We start from the raw sequence: 26,031 nt of genomic DNA, 5'->3' as shown, positions 1-26,031 counted from the left end.
GTAGAGCAAACGGCCCGAACTGTGTTGAGCCAGTCTCTCCCCAGGATGATGTTGTACGGGGACCGAGCTTTCACCACAAAGAACTCGATCATCGTATTGGAGCTTGTAGGCGCTTTTCCCACCGTGATCGGAAGGCTGATAATACCTTCAGGGCGGGTGTCCTCCTGGGCGAAACTTTTCAGAGGAAGTGGAGCCGGACTGAGCCGAGCTGGATCCACTTCCATTTTATCGAAACATTCTTTAAAAAGAATGCTGACTGACGCTCCTGTATCCACAAATACTCTGTGGATCAGTTTGTTTGCCACTCCGGCTTGAATGACAATAGCGTCTTGGTGAGGAGAGATGGCTGGGACGGGATCGGCATCTGAAAATGTAATCACTTCGTCTTTCTTCAGCCTTTTATGTGTTGGCTCCTCTTGATTGGAACCTCTGCGTTCTGCTTTTAGAGACGACTTAGTCTTCCCGGCAGGGAGAGCATCAATAGTCTGGATTACTCCATCATATTGCGGCTCGTCGTCGTCTTCGGGATCCTCATGCCTTTTCGGATCCTGAGGATTGCAGTTCGCACCTCTCTGCCTTTTGTTCTTTTTCGGCTGCTTGCTTTGGTATTCTTTTAACGTTCCTGTTTTCACAAGAACATCAATACCTGCAGCCAAATTTCGGCACTCCTCGGTATCGTGACCGTGGGCTTGATGGAAGGAGCAATATTGATCCTGAGGTCGCCGCGCGGCTGATTTCGTCATCCGCTTTGGTTTTTTCGAACATATCGGAATGTAGTTCGAAAATTTCCGCTCTTGACTTGTTTAATGGTACGAACTGAGCGGGCGGCTTCTCAGGATTGAGACGTGGCCCCAATCTGCCTTGTACCGGTGCCCTTTGAATTCTTTCAAAAGGAGTTCGGCGAGGAAGCACCTGGCCGCTTTGATCGGGCTTCTTTTTCTCTTCTCGGGATGAGCTGTCTAAAGACCGTTTTCGACGGTCTGCCTCATCCGCACGGGAAAACTGGTCCGCAATGTCCCACATTTCTTGAGCTGTTTGCGGACCGCACTCCACGAGCTTTCTGTAGAGAGCTCCGGGCAGGATTCCATTTTGGAATGCCGAAATGACAAGTAGATCGTTGAGATCATCTACTTGTAGGCATTCCTTGTGGAATCTCGTCATGAAGTCGCTGATCTTTTCGTCGCGACCTTGACGTATAGAAAGCAGCTGAGCCGAAGTGATCCGGGCTTCCGCTTTCTGAAAGAACCTCCTGTGGAAAGCATCCATTAGATCTCGGTAAGATCTAATGCTGCCTTGGGGGAGGCTATCGAACCACCTTCTCGCGTTCCCGATAAGAAGCTCGGGGAACAGCTTGCACATATGGACCTCATTGAGACCCTGGTTCGCCATATTATACTGATAGCGTCCCAAGAAGTCATGAGGATCCACTAGCCCGTCATAAGTCATTGACGGTGTCCGGTAGTTCCGCGGCAAAGGAGTTCGGGTGATATCGTCCGAGAACGGAGTCTTTAATGCTCCGTACATGGCGAACCCGATATTTCTTCGGTACGGAGGAGATGGAGTTCTCCTGTGGTTCCGGTACCGAGGAGGAACAGGAACATGTCGGGGTTGAGGATTCTTTCTCCTGGAAGACACGTCACTACTGCGGTAGTGACTTTCATGTCTGGATGAGGAGGGAGAATCCGCCGTTGTCTTCTCCGGCTGTTGGCTCTTCTGCAGGAAGGTTAAGAAATCCTCCTGCTTCTCGGCCAAGAACAGCTTGACAGCTTCATTTAAATCGGGCTGCTGGGAAGACTCGGTGCGATCTCTCCTGGAGTGGCTTGTTCCTTCTTCGTGAGAACCGGAGGTAGATGTCTCCCGAGGCCGTTTTTCAGACCTGCGAGCTGGACTAGCTTCCTCACGGTTATCACGAACGGTATTATGGGTGTTATGTGATCTGGTATGCATTTTTTTTTTTTTTTGGGGTGGAAAAAGGGTCAAAAATTCGCTTTATCACAAATTTGGTTCTCTGTTTCCCACAGACGGCGCCAGTGATGGCTCCGCGAATTTTTGATGGTAATGAATGCAGGAAAATGCAGATCACGACACAGAGAATTTACGTGGTTCGATTTACTGAAGTAAATCTACGTCCACGGGGAGAAGGGAGGGCAAGATTGTATTGCTTGATCTGGGATTACAGCTTACAACACAGACTTGCTATATGATCTTTTATCTCTAGAGAGCTACTTTAGAACTTAACCCTTTTCTATCTGATCTAAGTTCTATTTATACATTGAACCAAGATCGTGGCATGCAGCACCATTTACTAGGCAGTGGATGTCGTGGAGATCGTGGCGATCTTGCATGGGTCCACTATCCTGCATGAGTTAATGACTGCTTGACACCACTAAATAGATCGTGGGTGTAGTGGAGGTGGAAATCCTGCATGAGTCCACTATCTCCTAGTTCGGTCGAATACTGAGACCGAACTGCTGAATTATTGCCGAGCAGCTTTTGCCGATCTGAGAGTAGAGCTTGATGCCGACCTGAGAGCAGAGTTTGATTGGTTGGCTTTTACCGAGCTGTAGGCTGGGGCCGAACTCTTTGGTTGTGCCGAACTGAACTCTTTAGTCATGCCGGAATGATACTCTTTAGTCATGCCGAACTGATACTCTTTCTTGGGCTTTAGGCTGATGGGCTTTACTGCTGTTGGGCTTGTTTAGTACGTACTCCATCAATTAGTTTAGAAGGATGAGAGACTAGGGCACCAAACTCGACTAATCGTCCCCAAAATTTATTTGATAAATGTATCTATGTCAATATGCTTCTGAGGATCAATGAAATTTGGGAGTCAATGACACCAAAATCATGAAAAGGGAATAAAAATATTTCAACAAAAATAATTTGTTGCATCTATAAATTTCAATTGCTGCATTTTTTTTTCTTAATTAAGGAGTCGAAAGAAAGAGATTAATTACATGATCTTTGATAAATCATAATCTATATTGTGATTAAAGAAGCAAATGTCAATTAGGTTGATTGAACCACTCACGAGTCACATGTTAGGTCACAAATTTAGTGTTAAAACCAGACAGCTAAGCATAAGAGCATGCGCAGCGGTGGCGTCCGTCGCCACCGCCGTCCGCGCCGCTGGCACGGCGCTGCTCGATGTATCGAGCACGTCCGTGCCAGCGGACGCACACGTGGCGCACTCCCATTCGTCAACGGCGTAGCCGTTGCATTTAAACGTTTTTTATTTTATTTTTTAAAAAAAATCAGTTTTTTATTAAAAAAACCGATAAAAAATTAAAAAAAAATTCACTTCCCCAAAAAAATATATCCGTTTATAACCGTTTTTTACACCTTTTTAATTTTTTTCATTTTTTTACCCCGAAAATACACACTTTCATCTATAAATACCCCCAATTTCACCCCAAAAATTCACATCAAACTACACAACTCTCATCATCATTCTCCAATATCCATTCTCATCTCCATTCTCTCATATCCATTTTCATCTTCATTCTCTCATACCCTACAACATCACTATGTTCGGCCAAGACGATAACCCTTCGGGCTCCCACGGTTGGAACCCCGAATGGTTCGGTTCACAACCGTTTCCTAGTCCGGAAACGGAATATTCGGCCCCTCCTCAAACCCAAGATTCGGCCGTTCCGGGTGGCTACCGTCCATACCCAATCGACGACCAAGGTGCCTCCGAAGGGCGCTACGGGTGGACACCGGAGCCTAGGCCTCGCGCCCCTTCCCAAATGCTGACTCCTCCATCTCGCGCCGGTGTCCGCACACCGTACTCACCGGCGGAGATGGAAAGATTGTTCAAGGCGTACTTGGAAATCTCCGAAGATGCGGTGGTTGGAACGAACCAATCCGGCGATCACTTTTGGTGGCGCGTCTCTAGCCGGTACAATGCAAACCGACCGCCGGGAACGATCGAGCGCAACGAGAGTATGGTGCGCAACTGCATCGGCCGAGCCAACGAAGAAATTGGCAAGTTCAACGGCTATTTCATCCAGGAGTCCCGGAATGCCGGGAGCGGCCGAAGCGAGGTCGACATCATCACCGCCGCGCTGAGCACCTACCAATCCATGAACGGTAAGTCGTTCAAATATCTTAACGTTTGGCAGGAGAAGCGGACGCACCCGAAGTATATGGGAGGCATAACATCCTCCTCTAGCGGCTCCTCCAAACGATCAAGGTCGGTAGCCCTATCCGACTCCGGCTCGGAAGAAGTGGCTAGCCAACTCGCCGGAGCTAACTTGGGTAGCCCCGACGTCGGACCGAGCGGTTCCCAACGCCGCCCCCAAGGAAGGAAGAAGGCAGCGGCCAACCGTCGTCGCGGCTCGACTCCCGAAGCCGCTCCCGCTCCCTATGTGCCACCTCCACCCCCGAACAACTCGCTGTGGATGCTCTTAAGCCAACTCAATATGGCCGATAGGTCATCTATGACCCCCACGCAACTTGAAACACACGAGACCATGATAAAAGGTCTCCAAAAACAATTGGGGTTGATCCCGCCGGATGCGTAGTCTTATTAGGAGTTTAATTATGTAATTTTTAATTTTTAGGATTTTAATTATGTAATTTTTAATTTTAAGGAGTTTAATTATGTAATTTTTAATTTTTAGGATTTTAATTATGTATTTTTTAATTTTATTTGTAATTTGTAATATTTATTGTGGTTTTTAAATGGATTTTAATATTATGGAAATGTTTTTGTTTAATTGAATTTTATATTAATTGTGCTCGTCCTTGCGGAAGAGCACAGTTGTGGGTGTTGTGCTCTTGCCAGAGAGCAGACATGAATAGTACCGCCCGGGCCCACAACCGTGCCGCTGGCAAGAGCACGGTGGTGGATGCTCTAATAACATCCAATTGTCGGCACAAATGTAGAATACATCTATAGATGAATATAATATGTCGTTTCTTTTCGTAATATTTTACAATAAATTTTCAACTAAAGAATCATTTAGTTAAAAAAATACTACTAATATTACTAGTATATACAAAATCGAGTTGAGACCAAATCTTTTGATTGATTTTTTAGTGTTGCTAGATTTGGCTAAAAGATTTCTAAACTAAAATATTTTTGCGCTTTTTAAAACCGAATAATGAGAACATAATTCAGTTTCGATGCTTTTGTTTTAAATATAAATTGAGTGATTGAAACTTTCTTTTATAAAATTAGAGCTTTGCGTCTTCATATATGTATATGGTGAATTAATATGCTGAACAAATTAATATTGTGAATTTTTAGATCCATTTTAACGGTGATCTTTAAAATTTAATAGCCAGATGTGAATTTGCTTGAATCTTGTTTAATTAACATGCTGGCAAAAGTACAGTTGTACCCTATGTTGACTTCTTGTTAGAGCATCGGGAGTGGCACGGAATTCCCGGCGGGATTCTCAAAAACACCTCCTGCCACGTCATACGGATTCCCCACTGCACTATCACGTCATAAGGAATTCTCACTGCACAGTGGCGGACATCCCCAAGGACATCCCGAAGGACTTCCCACAATTAAAAAAATTTACAAATTCACAAATTAAACAATTTCTGGAAGTAAGAAATATACGGAATTAAATAGTCGACACGAATACGGAGAAAATGCAACCACTTTATTTTAAAAAAACATACTTCATTATTAAAAAAAATACATAATTACTAAAAAAATTACATTATTAAAATAAAAACCGGCTTCTCACTCCTCAGATTCCCTGTAGCCGACACCGCCGCCGCCACCCCCCTCGCCGTCACCGTCCGACATGTCTCCAAACCCCAAATCGCGCCGCATACTGTTGATGAGGGGTTTAAGCGACCGCTTGTAATGGGGGTCGGTCGATTGTCGTCATTCAACCATTGCACGTAACAATGTTTCATGTGCTGCGATGCGGGCGAATGAGGGGTTCTCGGTATCGTTTTGGGCAGGTGCTGTCGATTGGGCCTCGGCGGATCCGCTGATGCTTCCCCTTGCCATCCGCGCCGCGGACTTTTGCCCAACCGGGCGACGGCGGCGGGCAGACGATGTGGGTGTCGGGAAGTCTGCCTCGGCGGGGGGAGTTCCGCGGAACCGGCACTACTACTGTACTCTCCGAAGTCGCTGATCTTCGTCCGCTTCAGCCAGCCAGATTCAACACATGCAGTGAACTTGGCCGAAGACTGCACTACAAGATACACTGCCCAATATTTGAATTCCCCAAAGCCCAACTGAGTGTCGGGGAATTGCAAATGAGACAGGAGCTTGACATCCTAGTGGCGGGGGAATCGCTATCGTGGTGCTCCATTGTTCTTCGAAAGAAAGGTATTTTTAGAGAGAGAGACTCGTTAATACAAGTGGTGCGAATGAAATGAAGCTCAACGGGACGTATTTATAGAAATTTAAAAAACATTTAATGCAATAAACGGAAATTCCGTGCGGACGTCCGTGGGAGTCAACGCAATGGCGGACGTCCGCGTGGCGTCGCGACGGAATTCTGCGTAAATGCCGCGGAACTGCGGTGTCCTCGGCAGAATTCCGTATCCGTGCCTACCATGCACAATGGCGGACGTCCGCCCCGAAATTCTGGCATGCCGGTCGGAATTCCGCCGAGACGGACGCCATTGCTGATGCTCTTAGATGTCGCCATCACATCCCAAGTATTTTTTAGTAACGCGGATATATTATCAGGTGGTGTATCGCAATCAATAATAATTGTAAAAATATTATCTCTTCTATTTATTTATTTATTTTTGTTCTTATAATTTTGATTAATTAGACACGCTACATAAGATTATATCTGGATAAAAAATGTATACCATTTTTAAATTCCTCTGTAACCTTCTAGAGTAAAATGACTTGGTGAATCCTAATATGCTTGTTAAAATTGCTTTGGGGTCCTTATAAAAAAAGATACTTACATTTGGATGGATGAAAGGATATGGGGGAATATTATAGAGATAAGTAATAGATTCTCTAGCACTAGAATTCTACCGAATAAACATAAACCATAAATAATAATAATAATAATAATAATAATATTTTTGAAAAATTGGAAATAACTTTCTCTCTAGTTTCTACGTTATTTTTTTTTTCACTTAACATGCTAATATTGATCTCATATTGAAAAAAATGTTTTGCTTTAAATGAGATAGATCAAGTATCAAAATTTAAAAAGATTGAATCAAGTTTGGTTGGAGAAAAACAATCTCCAACTTAGTAGTTGTAGTTACTTACGGTACATTTTATTCTTTATTCTTTTCATTATAGTTAGAGTCATTCTTTTTATAGTTTAATACTTTAATATGTAGTTGATTTTTTTTTTTCATAGCAGCATTTAATCGTTCTTCTTGTTTACTCACTCCTCTGTTTTATTTCTTTTTGTATCCTCTCCATTTAATTATCTATTTTATTTTCTCTTCTACTTTTTTCTATCTCATATTTTATTTATTTTTTATACTTTAACTCATTAAACATACATTATTTAATCCTTGTGTCCGAGAGAAAACATCTCAATTCTTTTTAGTTTTTACACTTATATTGTAGGTTTAGTTTTTACACTTATATTATTAGTAGGTTATATCTATCTCTAAAGCAAATTCAAAAGATCCATGTGACACGGAAATTAATAGCCTACATCCTTTATAATATGTGTAAGTAACATGCCAAAATGTTTACATCCTATAACCATAGTCCACTCACCAAATTCAGCATATTCAACTTTCCACATACACTACGTTGCATGTACAATTTCATAAGTTTGTATACAATTGTTCTCACTATTATAAAAATTTTCTCAATGAAATTCAGACATCACGAGCATATATGCGTTAAGTAATCAAATCAAATCAAATAATAGAGGCGTCAAATAAATTGGAGATAGGGGGAGCCTAGTACATTAAAATAATGGAGGGTCCCTTTAAATTTGCATTTATTTTGAGCAAAACATGTTATAGGCATTGTCAATTGTTTGATAATTGGATGGACCTATCACTCATATTTTAACATTGTCCATTTCTTTTTTATCATGCTACAAAACTTATGCTTCCATTAGTTTTTGACTTTTTGTCCCGCCATGAAATCCATAGTTTATAAACAAAAATCTATAAATAATCCTACAGCCCATGTGGGCCTATGAACGTGTGTCGAATTAATTGTTTTAATTTGTAATCGAATCGTAGCAAAAGGCAGGCAACAAAGTATTAAGTAAAATTATGCAGTAATTGGCAATCGTGGTGACCATTTAGGGAAACCATTTGGGTAGGTTTTTCATACTACTATTTGGTATCAATTAGTGATTGTATGTCAATATTTGGTGTCAATTAGTAGTACATTAATTTTATTATTTAGTTATTTGGCTTATTATTTTTCGGTTGAGATTCTCAATGTAAGTGGGGTATTTATCTTGTAGTATCTCAAAAGAAGAATAAAAAATTTATGTATTTATAATTAATATATAGGTTATATTCGAAATCCTTTAAATAATGAAATTCTAAATATGATTATAAAATACTCCCTAAATTTGTAATATATTAGTTTCATGAGAGAAAATATAGTTTGCACTTTGTACCATAACCCTAAATTGGTCTTCTATTACTACATTCATGATATGGGTGTTAGATTAGAAAATTCAATCCGATAATACTACACTCTAATCAAGCGGGTTGGGCTTGGGCTGGTTGGCATAGGTGCAAGCAATTCTTGTCTATTAGTATTCCATTTCCACCCTATTTTTCGTCTGATCCAAAATGTGAATACGTTTATATACATATCTCATACACATAGCATCATGTTCCTCCAAGTTAGATATTTGGCTATTTTGAAATAAGATAAAATCACAAGTCTCAACATCCATCCATTTTGCTGTGGAATTATTGTGTCGATTCGATCCATTTTTGTATTTTAAAATTCCATAGTATACTTATTTTTAATTTAACGAAACCGCAACCCGACTTTGGAAAAAAAAGATTAATTAGAAAATGGAGATACATACCTAATCACGCGGCCGCCCTAAATGGTCAGAGGCACCGCCGCGTGTGGCGGCGGCCTCGATTTTGAATTGAATTCAAAAAATACGAACGCTTCCCCCACCCTTGTTTCACGCAGCCACCGGTGGCCTCTCATCCGCCTGCCGCCCCGCCACTTTAACAACAACCCTACCCTACCCCACCCCTTCTCATTCCCCTCCCTTCTTCTCTCTCCACCGCTCCCTCCTCTCCCTCTCCCTCTCCCTCTCCCTCTCCCTCTCTGATCTCAATTTTCCCCCAATTCAATTCCCCTAATTCAATTCCCCCTTCTCCGATCTCAATTTCCCCCCCATGGCTACGATCATCTCCCCCTCCTCCCCCGACAACGACATCCCCACCGCGACGCTCGCCCTCCCCTCCGTCTCCATCGCCGCTGCCGCCCCCCGCCGCCTCCCCCCGCCGTGCTGGACCCCCGAGGAGACCGTCGCCCTCATCGACGCCTACAGGGACAAGTGGTACTCCCTCCGCCGCGGTAACCTCCGCGGCAACCACTGGCAGGAGGTCGCCGACGACGTCGCCTCCCGCTCCCCCGCCCTCCCCGCCAAGACCTCCGTCCAGTGCCGCCACAAGATGGAGAAGCTCCGCAAGCGCTACCGCGCCGAGATCCAGAGATCCGCCGCCCGCAGATCCGCCTCCTCCTGGGCCCACTTCCACCAGATGCACTCCATGGAGAAGGGCACCGACAACCCCTCCCCCCCTCCCTCCTCCCCTTCCTCCTCCTCCGAAGACGAGCACAACAACACCAAGAGCAACAGCGTCAAGCGAATCAACGATCTCTACAACCGCCACACCAATCAGAACGGAGCAGCAGCAGCAGCAGCAGCCACGCCGGGGGTTCGGATCAAGATGCCTGGCTCTACAGCCAAGGCGTACGGACAAATTCCAAACCCTAACCCTAGAGTAATCCCCAATTCGAGCGGTAAATCGTTGGTGGAAGCGATTCAGGCGCTGGGGGAAGGGTTTATGAGGATGGAGAAGATGAAGATGGATATGGCGCAGCAGATTGAGGAGATGCGGATGGAGATGGAGCTCAAGAGAACGGAGATGATACTCGATTCGCAGCAGAGAATTGTCGACGCATTTGCTCGCTCCATCAAGAAGCCCAAGAATCACCACTATGCCTGAACCCAATTTGTAATTTTATTTTCTATTTGTGTTACTTTTTAGCAAAATGGATTCCTCATTATAATACAAGTTCAAATTTCTCAACACCAAATAACTGCTAATTCAGCAATAAACAACTTTGGACATAGGCCACTGGTATTTACATTCTACTACTACTACTACTCTATAATAGTGTAATAATAATGGGAAGATAGTTGGAAAACCATTATTATAAATAGCAATGCTGAAGATGTCTCTATTATAGTTCAGAATCCTTACAGCATACATACAATAACAGGATCACACAAACCCAAACCAGGTCTTAAAGCACCTAATTGCTCTAACAATGTACTTGAGTCTAACTTCCAAGCTATGAAGCCATTTTCCATTTCCAAATAATGCTTCAACTTGAAGGTGAGGACTGATTTCAAACTTCACACCATCCACATCCTACAGCTGCATACTCCCATTTCCTTCCTACAGCTGCATACTCCCATTTCCTCACTGCCATACACAAGTTAAGGGTGATCACATTGCTCAAATTCTGTTGAGTGCAAACTTAGGCATGATGATGCATAAACTATAGCTTCGTCTATCATTATGAATATCAAAACTTTGTACAGCCTTACCAGAACAATTTAATTTATCAGCAAGATAGCATGGAATGTACAAAAGATATCACTATGCATGAATGTTACTGACAAGACAACATGGATGCATACCTTAATAGTATGACCCAGACCCACTACTCCCCATGTAGCTGCTACCACCCATACTGCGTCCGGGATAGACGGATGAGTAAGAGCTGCCGCCAACCTACGAATTATAGACACGAGCACACTTCACAATTACATCACAAAGAATGTCCAATAATCACACAATTAGACTAGACAACTTGAAAACATACATCACTTCCTCGTGACATGTAATCACCACCAAAGTTTGATGAGTACATCCGACCAACATCACTACCACCATAAGGACCTGCAAGGAGAAAAGCATAAATGCCATATTCGATTAACAATTCAGTGATTCAGAACTACAGATTTACAGAAATAATAGAGAAATGTCTCTATGTATTAAACCCTGAATGCATACCTCCACTGTAACCCATACCCTGACGACTACTGTAAAGCCCATGGGAATCTTGATTAGACATAGAGCTTCGACTTCCCCAATATCCTATATTTGACCTTCCAAGCCTGCCATCCACAAATGAAAGGACATTAAAACTAGGGATTTTAGGGGAAAAAAACACTGAAGAATCTTACTGTAACCACAGCATACCTGTCACTGTATGCATCAGTGTAGCGGGAAGCACTGCTGTCAAGATCATAGTCCAAACGAGTACGAGAGTGGCGCATTCCAGCCTCAGTATAACGGAGAGGGACGTCATCCTTCCAAGGACAATCAATAGTCAATGACAACATCGGATATCAAACAGAGTATGAGAAAAGTTAACCAAAGATAACATCATAGAGAAGATAGTCCAGAAATTACCACTGCAGCATATGGGCGTTTGGACCCAGACATGGAATCATACTCACGCCCACGCCCCTCGTGGTATGACGGAGGTGGCCTTTCATATCTATCATTATACCCATCATCAACATAAGGTCTTCTACCAGTAGATCGTGCAGCACCACCTCTAGGCATATCAAGGTAGCCGGATGGACGAGGAGGATAATCATCTCTATAGGGAGCACGTCTATCTGACGTTGCTCTAGAGTTATAATCTATAACAGCAGCCCTACTTCTGGAACTAAGCTCCTCCCTATGACCGTAATCCCTCTTCAAACCACTCTTGGGGTATGATGGAACTGTAGACATGAGACGGTTAGGACACACTGCCAAAACATTAAATCACCTGACAAGTTAAAGTGCACAGCATACCAGGTGGCCTCCTATCATAGGATCTTGGCAAGGGAGCAACAGGCCGAGCCCTTTGAGGAACAGCCATAACTGGTCTCCTCTCTCTCATGGCAACAGGCCTTCTGTAACTACGGTCGACAACTGGACGGGGAGGAATTCTGGGGGCACGAGCAGGGATAGAACGTGGTAATGGGCGGCTCCAAGGGCTCCTAGCACTTCGGACCGACCCACGCACAGGTCGAAAATCTCCTCTGGAAACATGCTTTCCTTTGCCTCGCTGAAGTGGTCTCGACAATCTAGCCCTGACTTTGGCCTGACACACAATGCTATTTAGCACAGCTTAACAGCAAAATACAGGAAATAAATACGATATCATGATTTGAGAAGCACCTTGCTTGTGCCTTCACCCAATTCCTCGTTGTTGATGTTTTTAGCACAAGTTACTGCTGCATCATGGCTATCAAATGTAACGAAACCAAAATCCTTTCTCCTGGCAGATGGCATATTACGGGCAAGCTCAACTTTCTCAATCTCCCCATATTTTTTGAGAAGTTCTTTAACATGGTCCTCATCCCAAGAAGCAGAGAGACCATCCACAAACACAGTCTTAACCTAAAAAATTGAATGTGTTAGTGTCATTAAAATATAAGAAATCTAATGCAGCAAAAAAATAAGAATAACTGAAAACATAAACCTGAAATATAAATTGAAATTCAAATGTTCATTATATGCATTCGTTCACAACTCAACAGTACATCTATGATTTATCAAGTCAAATGACCACAGAAGTTGGAAAAGAAGCAGATTTGTAAGAAATGATATGTTGAGCTAAACATCATAAGGTATCCAAGCTGCTTGGAGTATAGCTATAACCCATACTTAAGCCACACTTCCAGTGGTCATTGATAGCATTATACCAATCCTTTGAATGAAGAACCAAACTAGTCAGGTTATGTACCTGGGCCATGATCTCATCACCAGGGTCAATGAAGGAATCTGCAAAGGAAACCTTAGCTGCCCTATCCACTCCAAACGCAACATCCCTCTTTTGAAGACGCTTATAAGCATCCATAGCGTCAGACCTTGAGGAGAACTCTAAGAAGGCAAAACCCCGATTCATTCCTACACTGTTACTATCTTCAACCAGCGTCAAATCCTCAACACTCTCAAGGCCATAATACTTTAACTTTTCTTTCAACTGGAAGCAAGTTACATAGCAGTCAGGATTAATTAAGAAACTACCTCAATCTAAATTGTACTGCTGATCAAAAGTGATCAGTTTACTTACAGTTTCCTTTGTCCATGTCCTGCATATGTTACCTAAAAACAGGGTATCACTGTCTTGGCTTGGTGTCACACCACACTGCTTGCCACAAACCTGGAATTCGGGTTGTCAATGACATGTGTGCAACATTATAGAGAAAACAACTAGTTTTAGCAGCCATTTTAGTATAAATACCACTGGATTTTTCAGACTAGCACAAGCCCGTCTTGCTTGTTCAACTGTTGCAAAACGCAAGAATGCAAAACCTTTATTCTTCTTTGTTTGTGGATTCATCATAAGTCTGACTTCAGTGACCTCACCAACTTCACTGAAAACTTTCCTAAGATCAGCCTCAGTAGCATCCTTATCCAATCCACCAACAAATATTTCAAATTCCTTCCGCTTACGTCTCTCTTTGAATACTTCGTGATGTTCTTCTTCCTCAGCAGCATAACCCATGTCAGTTTGCTCCGGCCCAACATGCTCGTCATCCTCCTCATGTTCAAGTTCTTCATGGATACCATCCATTTCCTCCTCAACTACATCACCCTCCTCTTCACCAACATCCAATTCTTCAGGATCTTTCTCCACTTCACCTAAATCTTCACGAGGATCTGGCTCATTTTCCTTTTCATCATAATCTACACCACTGTACTCTTCAGGTTCATACTCATTATCCTCCAAGTCTAACCGCTCATCTTTCTCATACTCATCTATGGACTCTTTAGGATCTTCATCCTCTGCCGGATAAAACAGGAAAGTCGCATCATCCAAAGGAAAGTCAACTAATTTGAACCACAAAATGATGCATATATTATGCCCCAGCCATAATAGTTAGTAATGTTAGAACCATAGAAGATATCTTATGGTAATCATCAGCACAATAATCCTCCTTATATACATGTCGCATATAAAAATGCAAGAACCTTGATTCACTAAAACTATATCATAGAGAGCTTTCGGATTTAATAGTCCATATCTAATGTTTTAATCCTTATACTGCTCTTCAGTCCGTAGATGTAGAAATAAACAACACCTAAAATATCAACTGTCACAGAACTATACTCAGCCACTGCTTTCTTTCCAGAGCAAGAGTATGGAGCTGAGAGGTCAAAAAAGGAGCATAGCATTTAGCTTTAGGTACAAAAGTGCATAAAATTCTTTAAGTCAAGTTTATACTGATTAGGTCCATATGGTGGAAATTATGAATACTGTACAGAGGAACTTGACTATTAACTGATTTTACTTTGTAAAAATTGCCAGAAGGACGAATCTGATAGAAAATGAACAAACAACTGGAAGATTTTAGCAACTATAGAATTAATGGATGAGGAAAAGTAGATAGGATGGCACAAACAAAAGTCAGAAAGAAGCAATGAAATGGGATGTATCTCAGTTTCTCTGTCATGCTCAATATTTTCTTTTGTTTGTGAGTTATTTCGAGTAATAATATAAATACATTGCATCAAAAGTTGCACACACTACTCAGAGTCAGAGATGTAAGCATTTAATACGCTGCGATCACAAGTAGAGGACAGTATACTACTGCTAGCACATATATACAGTGCAATTCAATTAAAAACATATCCATGGCTCCACATTCCCCATCCCCACAATGGGGAATATCTCCCATGCTACATTTATCTATCCAGATTTAAGTGATAGGTGAAGCAAAGCAATACGGTAATACTGCAAATTCTAATGGAGGAACGTGAAATACTTCATGAACCACCATATAAGTAACCACAACCTGCATCTACATGTTAACCCTCCCTTCTTCCAATATACAATAACTAATCAAATTCTTGCACACTCTACCAGAAAGGCCTCATCTTTAAGCTTTGCTTAATATCTACGCAAATGTTAGCATAATTGCACTACAATTTAATACTAAAATACTAGAAAATCGAAGGAAAAAAACTCATAACACCTTTTCAAACCTATAAAATGTGTAAAGTCACAAAAAAAACACAATTAGAACAAAATTCCAAAGGAAAATCTTTATAAGGCTTACTCGTTACAGGAGCCTCTACGGTCTCTAGCGACACTTTCTCCTCAGCGCTGGCCTGCTCCTCCAGCCCCGTCCCCCTTCCTTCCTCCAGCAACTCAATCTTCTCCAATTTCGCGTTTGGCTCCTCAGGCAGAGCTTGTTCCTTCGCATTCTCCGCCGCCGCAGCAGCCCGACCACGCAAAGCTCTCTTGCTCCCCGGCCCCGGCGGAGTTTTCTTCGTCATTCTCGGTGGCATCCTTTCTCCGATCAGAATCGCGATAATTTGATCTTTAAAATACGGAAATCGAGAATCGGAAATAAAATTAATCGCGGTGAGGATCAATTGAGATTAAAAGGTAGTTGTAAGAAGCGTATGCACAAAGCGAGAGAAGAGAAACCCTAGCAATCAGATTGAGCATTGAGAAAATCTAATTTCTGTTACGAGATTATTTATATGTAGGGTGGGATCCTCTGTATTCGTATACAGGCTGCGATTGTTACTCGTCGTTTCATTATTTGACAAGTGGACTTAATATTTGGTGACATTAGATTTTCGGGTTTTTATTGGATTTTTAAATTTTATTATATGCAATTTTGGATTTCGGATTACATTGAATTACATAGATCATGTATGGGACTACCAGATTCTGATTGTTGGACAATGCAAATCGGATCAGCTTTATTTTTAAAAAAAAATTAGATGTTTAGATCGGATTGGATTAGAAAAAAATCTGATCTAAATCTGAATGCTCAATAACTTTCTTGACTTATAGTGTATTTTATAACTTTTGAAACTAAAATTTGAAATAATGTTACATTCTTTTTGCAATTATTCAATAAATATTAAAATTTTAATACGGCAAAATCAAATATTATATGACAACAAAATCGGAGTAGTATTTATTTTGTCATATAAGTTTCAATTTTTATCATTATGATTTTATATGTTTGAGTTTCAAAAGTTATAAAATTGACTACAAATTAATAAAATAAATTATGATTTAAATGACAGTTATCTCTTATGTGCTGAACAACTGATTTAGCATCACTAAAAGTTGCACATTTGGAGAACTAGTGTTAACACTCGAGCTATGCACGTGACATAAGAGTTTCAAATAATGAATATAAAATATAATAAATATATAGAAAATAAGAATTGAAAGAAATATGGAGATTTAAAAAAATAGAAATGTACTTATCTTGTCTCACTCAAAATGAAGAATTTACTACTCCCCAGTGAATGAAACATTTATGCAATTTTAATTTATAATCTAAGTAAAGTAAAAATAATAAAATTATTGACAAAAATAAGATGTGTGACTAATGATCAAAGAGTATGAATTAATTAGAATAAGATATACAAATAAAGAAAATATGTGTGAGTAAATATGTTTATTGAAAGTGCTATGCAAGTCATTAATCCAGATAAAAGGTAAATTAATATATAAATTTAATAGCTTAATTTATAAAAAATTAATTTGAAAAAATATATGGGATATTAAACATATTCACATTAAATATATGAATAATTTAAATCATATAAATTTAAAACTTCTTTGAGAAGTCAAGTTAGAAAATTTGTATTATCCAATAAGTTGACTGTTTATTTCTTTCTTTTAATTTCAGACCATAGCATAACTTGATATACATTTCCAAAGACTAAATGGATTTTTTATATTGGAAAGAATAAATTTCTTACTTCCCGCCACATATACGTATAAAAAGTAAATTACTACTATCACTTAAAACAACGATAATATTTTATGCATCTTGTTTGTTTTGAATGATGTGAGAATTTACACTACTCTTTATGATAAAAAGTATTGCAATAAATGATTAAATCTCAATTTTAACCTAAATAAATGGAAGGCAAACTAAACTCTCTAGCACAATTCCAATTTAACTCAAATATAAGGCTAATTAATATATAAATTTAATAACTTAATTATAAAAAATTTAATGGTAGTGCACTATTTAAATGTGTTTTAACACTTCTTCAAGAAGTTAGCATTTTATTGGGCTATTATTTGTCCAATTGTTTTTGCCTTAAAAAATTATTTTTGAATAAAAGACACACCATCTTTCCATTTTTCCCTCCAAAAAGGGTATTAAGGACTTTTCATCAAACTTGCACTTTAGATTAGTATAGATTTTTAAACTTAGTGTAAATTCGGTTTCCGAATAATAGTAAAAACTATATATGCAATTTCCCTTGCATAATGAGATCCCCAAACCAGCATTAATACGTAGAGTGGAGTAAATTTTATACTCTATAAAAATACTACTACTACAGACTACAGTAGTAGTATAATTTATTCTCATAGTTACCTCTTAACAAAATAATTGCATGTTCTTATAGTAAATACGGAATACTCTTATTCTATTAAACCATCAACATTTAGTAATTTTTTGTCGTGAAAAATGTAATTCCATTCTTATATTGGTGTGCTTTAGATTGAATTTAATACTCCCTCTGTTTCATAGTAATTTTGTCATTTTGTCATTTTGATACGTTTCATAATAATAGAGTCATTTCCCTTTTTAGTAAAAGTCAACACATTTCTCCACACATAACACAATTTTTCTTAATCTCCGTGCTAAAAAAGAAACGCCTTAATTACTATAGAACGGAGGGAGTAGGAGGGAGTAATAGTAATATGTTTCAAATTTTCATATGAAAACAGAATTTAGACTATATATTGGAATTGGACAAGGGGCTTTAGAGCATCTCCAATGGCGGACGTCCGGTCGGATGTCCGCGACGGGCGACCGGGACGTCCGCCATTGGAGCGTCGAAGGTCGGATACGGACGTCCCGTGAGGACGTCGGGTGTCCTCGGACGTGCGGGCGGACGTCCGCCATTGTGGAGTGGGTCGGACGTCCGGGCCGGACGTCCGGTAAATATTTTTTTTTAAACTCTATATATACGGCTCGTTGAACTTCATTTCATTCGCACCACTTGTGTTAACAAGTTTCTCTCTCTACATCTCTAATTTCAAGTCTATCTAGAATGTCTAGTGACAGTGATAGTGAGAATGAATTGGAGGTCGCTGTGGAAGGTGCGATAGATAGGCTGCTACAGCAGAGGGCGCAGCGGCGGCAGCAGGCTGCGGTACCTCGGCCGATCCATCGTCGAACTACCGTACCCCGTGACCACATTGCTGCACATATTCGGTTGTATGCAGACTACTTCGCTCCTCAACCGCGTTTTGGGGAAGCCTTATTCCGGCGACGCTTTAGGATGCATCGTCCGCTGTTTCTGCACATCGTGGGTGCTTTAGAGAGAAGATACCTGTATTTTAGGATCAGGGAGGATGCAGTTGGCAAACCCGAACTCACGCCCTTGCAGAAGTGCACTGTCGCAATCAGACAACTGGCGTACGGAGGCGCGGCCGACATGTTCGACGAGTACCTCCACATTGGCGAGTCGACAGCCGTCGAGTGTCTGCAAAATTTTTGCGCGGGCGTGAGAGCGATATTCGGTGAGCGGTATCTTCGGAGTCCGAGCCCCGAAGACTGCCAGAGTCTGATAGATATGCATAGGTCGGTGCACGGGTTCCCTGGGATGTTGGGCAGCATAGATTGTATGCATTGGGAGTGGAAGAACTGCCCCGCCGCCTGGAAGGGGATATACACTACCCGCTTCAAAGCCAAGCATCCCACGATGATCCTTGAAGCTGTAGCTGACTACCGGCTGTGGATATGGCATGCTTATTTCGGAGTCGCCGGGTCGAACAACGACATCAACGTTCTCCAGTCGTCGCCCCTGTTCAATGCTCAGTGCAATGGCGTTGGTCCCGCCATCAGTTTCGTCGCCAACGGCAACCAGCACAATATAGGATACTATTTGGCGGATGGGATATACCCAAATTGGCCCGTCTTTGTGAAGACAATCAAGCATCCGCTCGGGCAAAAGAAGTCATACTTTGCGAGCCGTCAGGAAGCAGCGCGCAAGGATGTGGAGCGGGCATTTGGTGTGCTCCAGAGTCGATGGGCGGTAGTCAAGGGTCCTGCACGGCAGTGGTATATTCCCAACATCGGCGATGTCATGTACGCATGTATCATAATGCACAACATGATTGTCGAAAATGAAGGTGCGGAACTGACTCAGTGGACCAATGAAGATGATACGGATGCAGGTCCAAGTCACGGCGTGGCCACCGCGAATGTGAATATGGGGGTACCTCATGGAGATGTCGAGCGGATGCGTGCATTTGCCGACATGCGGCAAGCAGATGCCCATGTTCGACTTCAGAACGATATTATCGAAGAGGTTTGGACGCAGAGGGGTTGACGTTGATGTTATTACTTTTTTTTGTTTTATTACTATATAATTTTTTTTTTCAAATCATGTATGTTTTTTTAATGAAGTTGATAATTTTTTCCGTTCGTATTCGTGTTGAAATTTTATTTCCGTAAACGTAAATTATTTTATTTGTGAATTTGTGATTTTTTTTATTGCGGGAAGTCCTAGTGGGAAGGGCGGATTGTGCAGGGGATGTCCTAGTGACGTGGCAGTGGGATGGGAAGTCCTAGTGACGTGGCAGGAGGTGTTTTCGGGATGTCCTAGTGGATGTCCGAGTGGGACATCCGCCCACTGGAGATGCTCTTAGCATCTGCATGTATAAACACAAATGGCCCCACCTGTGGGGTCGACACTCTTTGCCTTAATACAGAACTTTTACTTTAGATGGATCAAGATCTGTCTAATGAGTTTGAATTCGAATGTTTAATCTACAAGAGAGAGTTGGTATAGTACTGTATCAAGCTTACATGACACAAAAGCTAAAGATGGGAAAAGAGTTCTCACTTCTTTAGAGCATCAGCAGTGGAGCGGAATTCCCCGTGTAATTCCCAAAAACACCTTATGCCACGTCATACGGACTTCTCACTGCCCTGCCACGTCATACGGAATTCTCACTGCACAGTAGCGGAATTCCCTGTTGAATTCCCGACGGAATTGCCACATTAAAAAAATTCACAAATTCGCAAACTGTCGATGACATCCTTCAGCATCAACTTGTATAAGGGGTCAGTCGTTGCATGCCACTTGTCCATGTTGTCTATCAGGCTCTGATGTTGTTGCATGCGGGCGAGTGAGGGGAGCTCGGGATCGATCTGGGAAGGAGCTATCGATTGGACCTCGGCAGACCCGCTGGCGCTTCCCCTAGCCATCCGCATCGTGGTCTTTTGCTCAACCAGGCGACGGTGGCGGGAAGACGATTGAGGGGTCGGGAACTCTGCCTCGGCGTCAGGGTGTTCGTGGGAACCGGCACTGCTGGTGTACTCCCCGAAGGCGTTGATCTTCGTCCGCTTCGGCCAGCCAGCTTCAACACCCGCACTAAACTTGGCGGAAGTCTACACCACAAGATAAACCTCTCAATATTTGAATTCCCCGAAACCCAATAAACTGTCAGGGTACTGCTCATGCGACAAAAGCTTCACATCATCGGCGGACATGCCGCTGGTTGCCGTGTGGAGTTTGTTTTGGTAGATGCCGGCAAATTGGCTGAGCTGCCTCCTCAGCCGCTCCCACTGTTTCCGGCATTGCTCTCCATCGTGAGGCTTCCAACCTGGCGGTTTGAATTGGAGGTAGTTTTGGCTAATGCGCCACCATATTCTGTCGATGTGCTGGTTAGCCCCGATGTAGGGATCCTCGACTACACCGACCCAGGCCTTCTCCAGCGCGATGCACTCCCCTATACTCCAGACGGTCCTCTTTCTCTCGTTGGCTTCCTCCCCCACCCCCTCGTTCCCCGCATGCAAGGACGAGGTAGTGCCTTTGCCCTTCCCTCTCCCCTACTTCCGCGTCATCCCTGCCGCCGGTTGCATCTCAGTGGGAGACTCCCTGACCGGAGATAGTCCCAACTCCTCCAAAGAGAAAGTCTCGTTGCCGGTGAACTGAGTCTCCAGAGGACTACTTTGGGGGAAATCACTCGACAATAAATCCATGTAGGGGCAATAGACATTGTCCCCAGATGATTGGGGGACCCCCTGCCTGCTCCCCCCGCAGTGGTAGGCATGCCCTGCATCATCCCGGGCATTTGGGGCATCATCCCACCCACCCCGCGCATTTGGGGCACAACCCTCGTCATCGCGGCACTCACCCCGGGCATTTGGAGCATCATCCCACGCATCCCTCCACACCAAAGAGGTACATATTGTAGTACCCTTGCATCATCCCCGCCATTTGGGGTTGGGCATCATCGGTGTCATTCCGGGCATCATCCCGGACATCAGCGTCATTCCGGGCATCATCCCGGACATCGGTACACTTCCGCCGGCGTTTCCCCCAACCCTAGTGGGAAACGTCGGCGTTTGTGACTCGCTCGTGGCAGGGGAATCACTATCGTGGTGTTCCATTTATCTTCAAAAGAAATGAAAGTATAGAGAGAGAAACTCGTTAAAACAAGTGGTGCGAATGAAATGAAGTTCAACGAGCCGTATATATAGAGTTTTTTTTTAAAATAAAAATATAAATAAATCGGGACGTCCGTCGTAGCACCGCAATGGCGGACGTCGCCGGAAGGCCACGGATATACGGTGTCCGCAGCGGACGTCCGCATCCGCCCCTCTCACGTTTAATGGCGGGCGTCCCGCGCGGACACCCGACACTCCGGTCAGACGTCAGCCGGAAAATCCGCCATTGCGGATGCTCTAAATTCAAAGATGAATCCCGCAATTTTCCAAAAACGAATAGTCCTTTCATTCTATCTATCTTCCTATCGTGGTAAATGGAGGGTTATAGGACGCCCCACTGTGGGTGCTCTAAATGAATTCACCCGAATTTGATGATATTTGTAACTGCATCGATTCTCGGACCCATAATTGAAGGCAATATTCCATTTGTACCCCTCACATTTTGTTTCCCCAAAATTTGTTGGGGCATTTTATTAAGCTCGTAATGAACAGAAAAATAATTACTTAAAACAAAATGACCCAAAAGTACAATCACGGCTTATTTATTTCTTTGTCACTAAATACTTGCTTTTATTATGTGGGACCAACACCACTAAATTATCCCATGTTTTATTTCTATCCATCCATACCATCCCATCCCATCATGTCCTTAAGAGTGTCCACAATGGTGGCCCTTGAGGGCCACTAAAATTGGCCCGGTCACCAAATGTGGTTCTCCATGGCCCTCCACAATGGTAAAACCCAAAAATAATCTCTAAAATAAAACTTAATTTGTTTGCTTTTTTTAATGATATTTTTTAATTTAACTACAATAAATTTTATTAGACTATAATTTATGATATTTATAATTTTAATTAAAATAAAATAATTTGGATTGTAAATAAAAAAAAATTCACAACCTAACCAAAAAAAAGTTTAACAAGAACTTCGTTGTATTATATTAAAATGGGAAAATTATACAATGAAATTTTTCTAGTTTAAAAACAACAACCCGAAAACCCATATCACTCTGCGACGCTCCTTCTACGGTTCCAGACCTCTTCAACCAAATCAGCATGCAGTGTTGTATGCGATATTTGGCTCCGCATATCAGTGTACCGCTGGATCAAGTATTCATTAGTACGTGGTACACCCATCTGCAGGGGCTCCATGACAATACCAGAGCTCAAACTAGCACCATCTTCCGGTGCCCATCGCTCTGCGCAAATCCTTCGTCATCTATTATCATATTGTGCAATATGATACATGCAGTCATGATGTATGAGACATCATTTTCATGCCATTGTGGACACCGTATAATGGCCCATCGCGCTTGGAGGACACCAAAAGCTCGCTCAACATCCTTCCTAACACCCTCTTGTTTTTTCGCGAAGTAGGTTTGCCTCTGCCCAACGGGTTGTCGGATCGACTTCACAAACACGAGCCAACGAGGGTATATCCCATCGGCCAAATAGTATCCCATGTTGTACTGCGTGCCGTTGGCCATGAATCTAACTTGCGAACCCTCACCCCGGCACTCGTCATTGAACAGGTGGGACGATCGTAGAACGTTGATGTCGTTGTTCGACCCGGCGACACCAAAATACGCATGCCAGATTCGCAAGCGGTAGTTAGCAACGGCTTCCAGGATCATCGTGGGATGTCGGCCTTTGAAACCAGAAGTGAACTGCCCCTTCCAAGCCACCGGGCAGTTCCTCCACTCCTAGTGCATGTAATCGATGCTCCCCAACATCCCTGGAAAATGATGTACAGTCCCGTGCATATCAATCAGACTCTGGCAATCATCGGCCGTTGGCTTCCGTAGATACTCCCCTTTGAAGATATCCTTAATGCTCCTACAAAACTGCCTCAACGTATGTAGGGCAGTCGTTTCGCCCATCTGTAGGTATTCGTCGAACATGTCAGCGGGCCCGACATAGGCAAGCTGCCTAATTGCCACCATACCCTTCTGATATGTCGACAAGCCGGGTCGGCCGGTGGCATCATATCGCAAGTTGAAGCACTTGAACCGCTGCGCCAAACACGTCGCTATATGGACGAAGAGCTGTTGCGACATTCTGAATCGCCGACGGAAAATCTCTGGCGGATAACGGGCGTTCTCGCTGAAGTAGTCTTCCATCAACCGGCGGTCAGCCCCGGCATGGTCACGGTCGATATACCGCCGATGATAGAACGGCTGAGGGACTACCACCGCCGCCGCCTCGTCAGCTTCCATCAACCAGGTTTTGAAACTCCAGATCTACCGCTTCCTGGTACCGTTCATCGTCGGAATCCATATTTTCAGAAGTTGAATTAAAATAGATTGGAAAGATTGGAAAGAGTGGTGTTTGAATTGGGGTAGAAAAATGGAGGAAAAATGGTGTGTATTTATAAAAAAAAGAAGCAAAAAAAAATAAAAAAATTCGGTTGCTGGGCCACGAAACGCGGCCCGCTGCAGTAGTGGGCCGCGGAACACACGGCTCAGCCGCGTGAAGGCCGCGGCTCCCTCTCGGCTCTCGGCCCTCAGCCACCGTTCGTGGCTCTCTGCAGTGGGGGCCGTGCACCCGAGCCACGGGCCGCGGCTCTCCCACTATGGACACTCTTAGTATAAAACTAAAGATGTATTCTCTATTTCATTCAAGACGGTCGTATTTTTTTTATTGTTTGTTTCAATAAGATGATCATTTTCTAATTATAGAAATAACTCTTTTTCTATCTTCTTATTAAAATATTCAATAACTCCTTTTAAAAATCGCACCTGACTAAAGAATATGATTATCTCGGGTGGGACAAAACCTTTGTGGACAATAAAATTGGGTTATACATGAATGGAGTAACATTATTCACAAATCCACTCTTAAAGACCGAACCACCGAACCATACCAAATTAGGGTTTTTAGATCTAGTTTTTTTATGGATGAGAGACATAAATTTATCAATTATTTTCGCCTTCATCACGAGCCTATTTTAATTCATCCAAAGGTAAATAAGTCATACTAACATGTTACGAAGATTTAACTTCATTCCAGTAGGTTTTTACTTCATTCCAGTAGGTTTTTACTTCATTCCAGTAGGGTTATTACTTCATTCCAGTACGTAAATACGGTTTCGCCGTCGCGTGTCGTTCTTTCTCTCTACAATATCTATCACCACCGCCACAACGCTGATATGGTGTAATAAACACATGGAATGATGTAATAAATTATTGGAATGAAGTATGTGTAAAAGCATTTGAAGTCCTACTGGAATGAAGTAAAAACCTTATCCAATGAAGTAATAACGTTTCTGAATGAAGTAATAAACGCACTTGAATAAATTGCATTTTTTAATGTAAATAAAGTAAAAACTCAGGTCAATGAATTCAAATGAAACATATGTTGAATCATTTCAAAACCTACTGGAAGAAAGTAAAAACATGTTGTAGTTTCAAGGTATTACGTACGGAATGAAGTAATAAATCTATACAATGAAGTAAAATGGGCTTGTAATGAAGACCGAAAAATTTACACAGCAGCACATCTCATCAAAAAAACTAGATCTAATGGCCCAGATTTGGTCTCTAATTCGGTCTTTAAAATTGGTTCGACATTGATCACAACCCTACATGAATGACCATATATTTAGATCTTAGAATACTCATGAATGGGCATACTTATACTAGACTATGCATGAATCTCACACGAATATAAGATACGGAGTATATATCAAGATATGTTTTCCTATTTCTTATGTCATAGACAAGATGTGTTTTCCTATCTATATTAACATTGATAAATAATAAAATAAATATGCATTACACACGCTGCCCATAAAGCAGAATAGAAATTAGAAACCCAATATATGGTCACAGCATGGAAATATATGTAAAATACTATATTTATAACAAATAGGACTGACAGACATGTGAAATTAGCATGTATCTGTTCATAGCATATGATTAGGAGTATATATTTTGTCCCGTGACCAAATTTATCATAAGTTACTAAGAAAATGGACAAATCTAATTTTAAAATTTTTATGCTATTTATAATATTATTGACATGATTAATAACTTTTAAAAGCTCAATAGAAAAAGTGAAAATGAAATCTAATTATAATTTGGTCTAAACGTTTAAAAATTTTATGCTATTTATAATATTATTGACATGATTAATAACTTTTAAAAGCTCAATAGAAAAAGTGAAAATGAAATCTAATTATAATTTGGTCTAAACGAGAATGACACTTACAAATGATGCTTAAACGAAATATGTAACGTAACATTTCTCTTGTAAATACTAGTCGTTCGTTTAATGTTTTATTATAATAACCTTTAAAAGAATATAATATTTGTGATTATTTAAATGGAATAACAAATAAGGAAAATAAATGAAAAAATGATAAAGAAATGGATTAGAAA

At 41.8% G+C, this 26,031-nt stretch overlaps 2 protein-coding genes across 3 annotated transcripts; one reads left to right on the top strand and one right to left on the bottom strand.

The window, feature by feature from the left end:
- The first annotated feature begins 6,329 nt into the window (after positions 1-6,329).
- LOC121775797 (trihelix transcription factor ASIL1-like) lies at positions 6,330-10,219 on the top strand. Its single transcript, XM_042172859.1, has one exon. The coding sequence runs from the start codon at positions 9,295-9,297 to the stop codon at positions 10,126-10,128; it is 834 nt and encodes a 277-aa protein (XP_042028793.1). The 5' UTR covers positions 6,330-9,294; the 3' UTR covers positions 10,129-10,219.
- A 100-nt stretch (positions 10,220-10,319) lies between these two features.
- On the bottom strand, positions 10,320-15,660 carry LOC121775796 (nucleolin-like). 2 transcript variants are annotated; one of them, XM_042172857.1, is made up of 12 exons: positions 15,258-15,660; positions 13,439-13,983; positions 13,268-13,357; positions 12,938-13,177; positions 12,370-12,591; positions 12,001-12,292; positions 11,608-11,927; positions 11,395-11,504; positions 11,206-11,309; positions 11,015-11,091; positions 10,830-10,923; positions 10,320-10,611 (listed from the first exon to the last, which is right to left on the bottom strand). In XM_042172857.1, exons 1-11 carry the CDS (start codon positions 15,487-15,489, stop codon positions 10,831-10,833), a joined length of 2,325 nt encoding a protein of 774 aa, XP_042028791.1. In that variant the 5' UTR covers positions 15,490-15,660; the 3' UTR covers positions 10,320-10,611; position 10,830. The 2 variants fall into 2 exon arrangements, with proteins under 2 accessions (XP_042028791.1, XP_042028792.1); XM_042172858.1 differs by having other exon boundaries at positions 10,320-10,584.
- Positions 15,661-26,031: the final 10,371 nt, after the last annotated feature.

This window comes from Salvia splendens, chromosome 18, assembly GCF_004379255.2.
Source record: "Salvia splendens isolate huo1 chromosome 18, SspV2, whole genome shotgun sequence".
NCBI lineage: Eukaryota > Viridiplantae > Streptophyta > Magnoliopsida > Lamiales > Lamiaceae > Salvia > Salvia splendens.
Note: the sequence above shows the minus strand (reverse complement) of the source record. Positions and strands in the feature narration are given on the sequence as shown.

What these genes read in the sequence shown, in the direction of transcription:
- LOC121775797 (XM_042172859.1), top strand. Translation starts at nt 9,295, where the DNA reads ATGGCTACGATCATCTCCCCCTCCTCCCCCGACAACGACATCCCCACC.
- LOC121775796 (XM_042172857.1), bottom strand. Translation starts at nt 15,489, where the DNA reads ATGCCACCGAGAATGACGAAGAAAACTCCGCCGGGGCCGGGGAGCAAG. An exon ending in CGTAGAGGCTCCTGTAACGA is followed by an intron (nt 13,984 to 15,257) that starts GTAAGCCTTATA and finishes TTTATCCGGCAG; the next exon opens with AGGATGAAGATCCTAAAGAG. An exon ending in TGGGTGAAGGCACAAGCAAG is followed by an intron (nt 12,293 to 12,369) that starts GTGCTTCTCAAA and finishes ATTGTGTGTCAG; the next exon opens with GCCAAAGTCAGGGCTAGATT.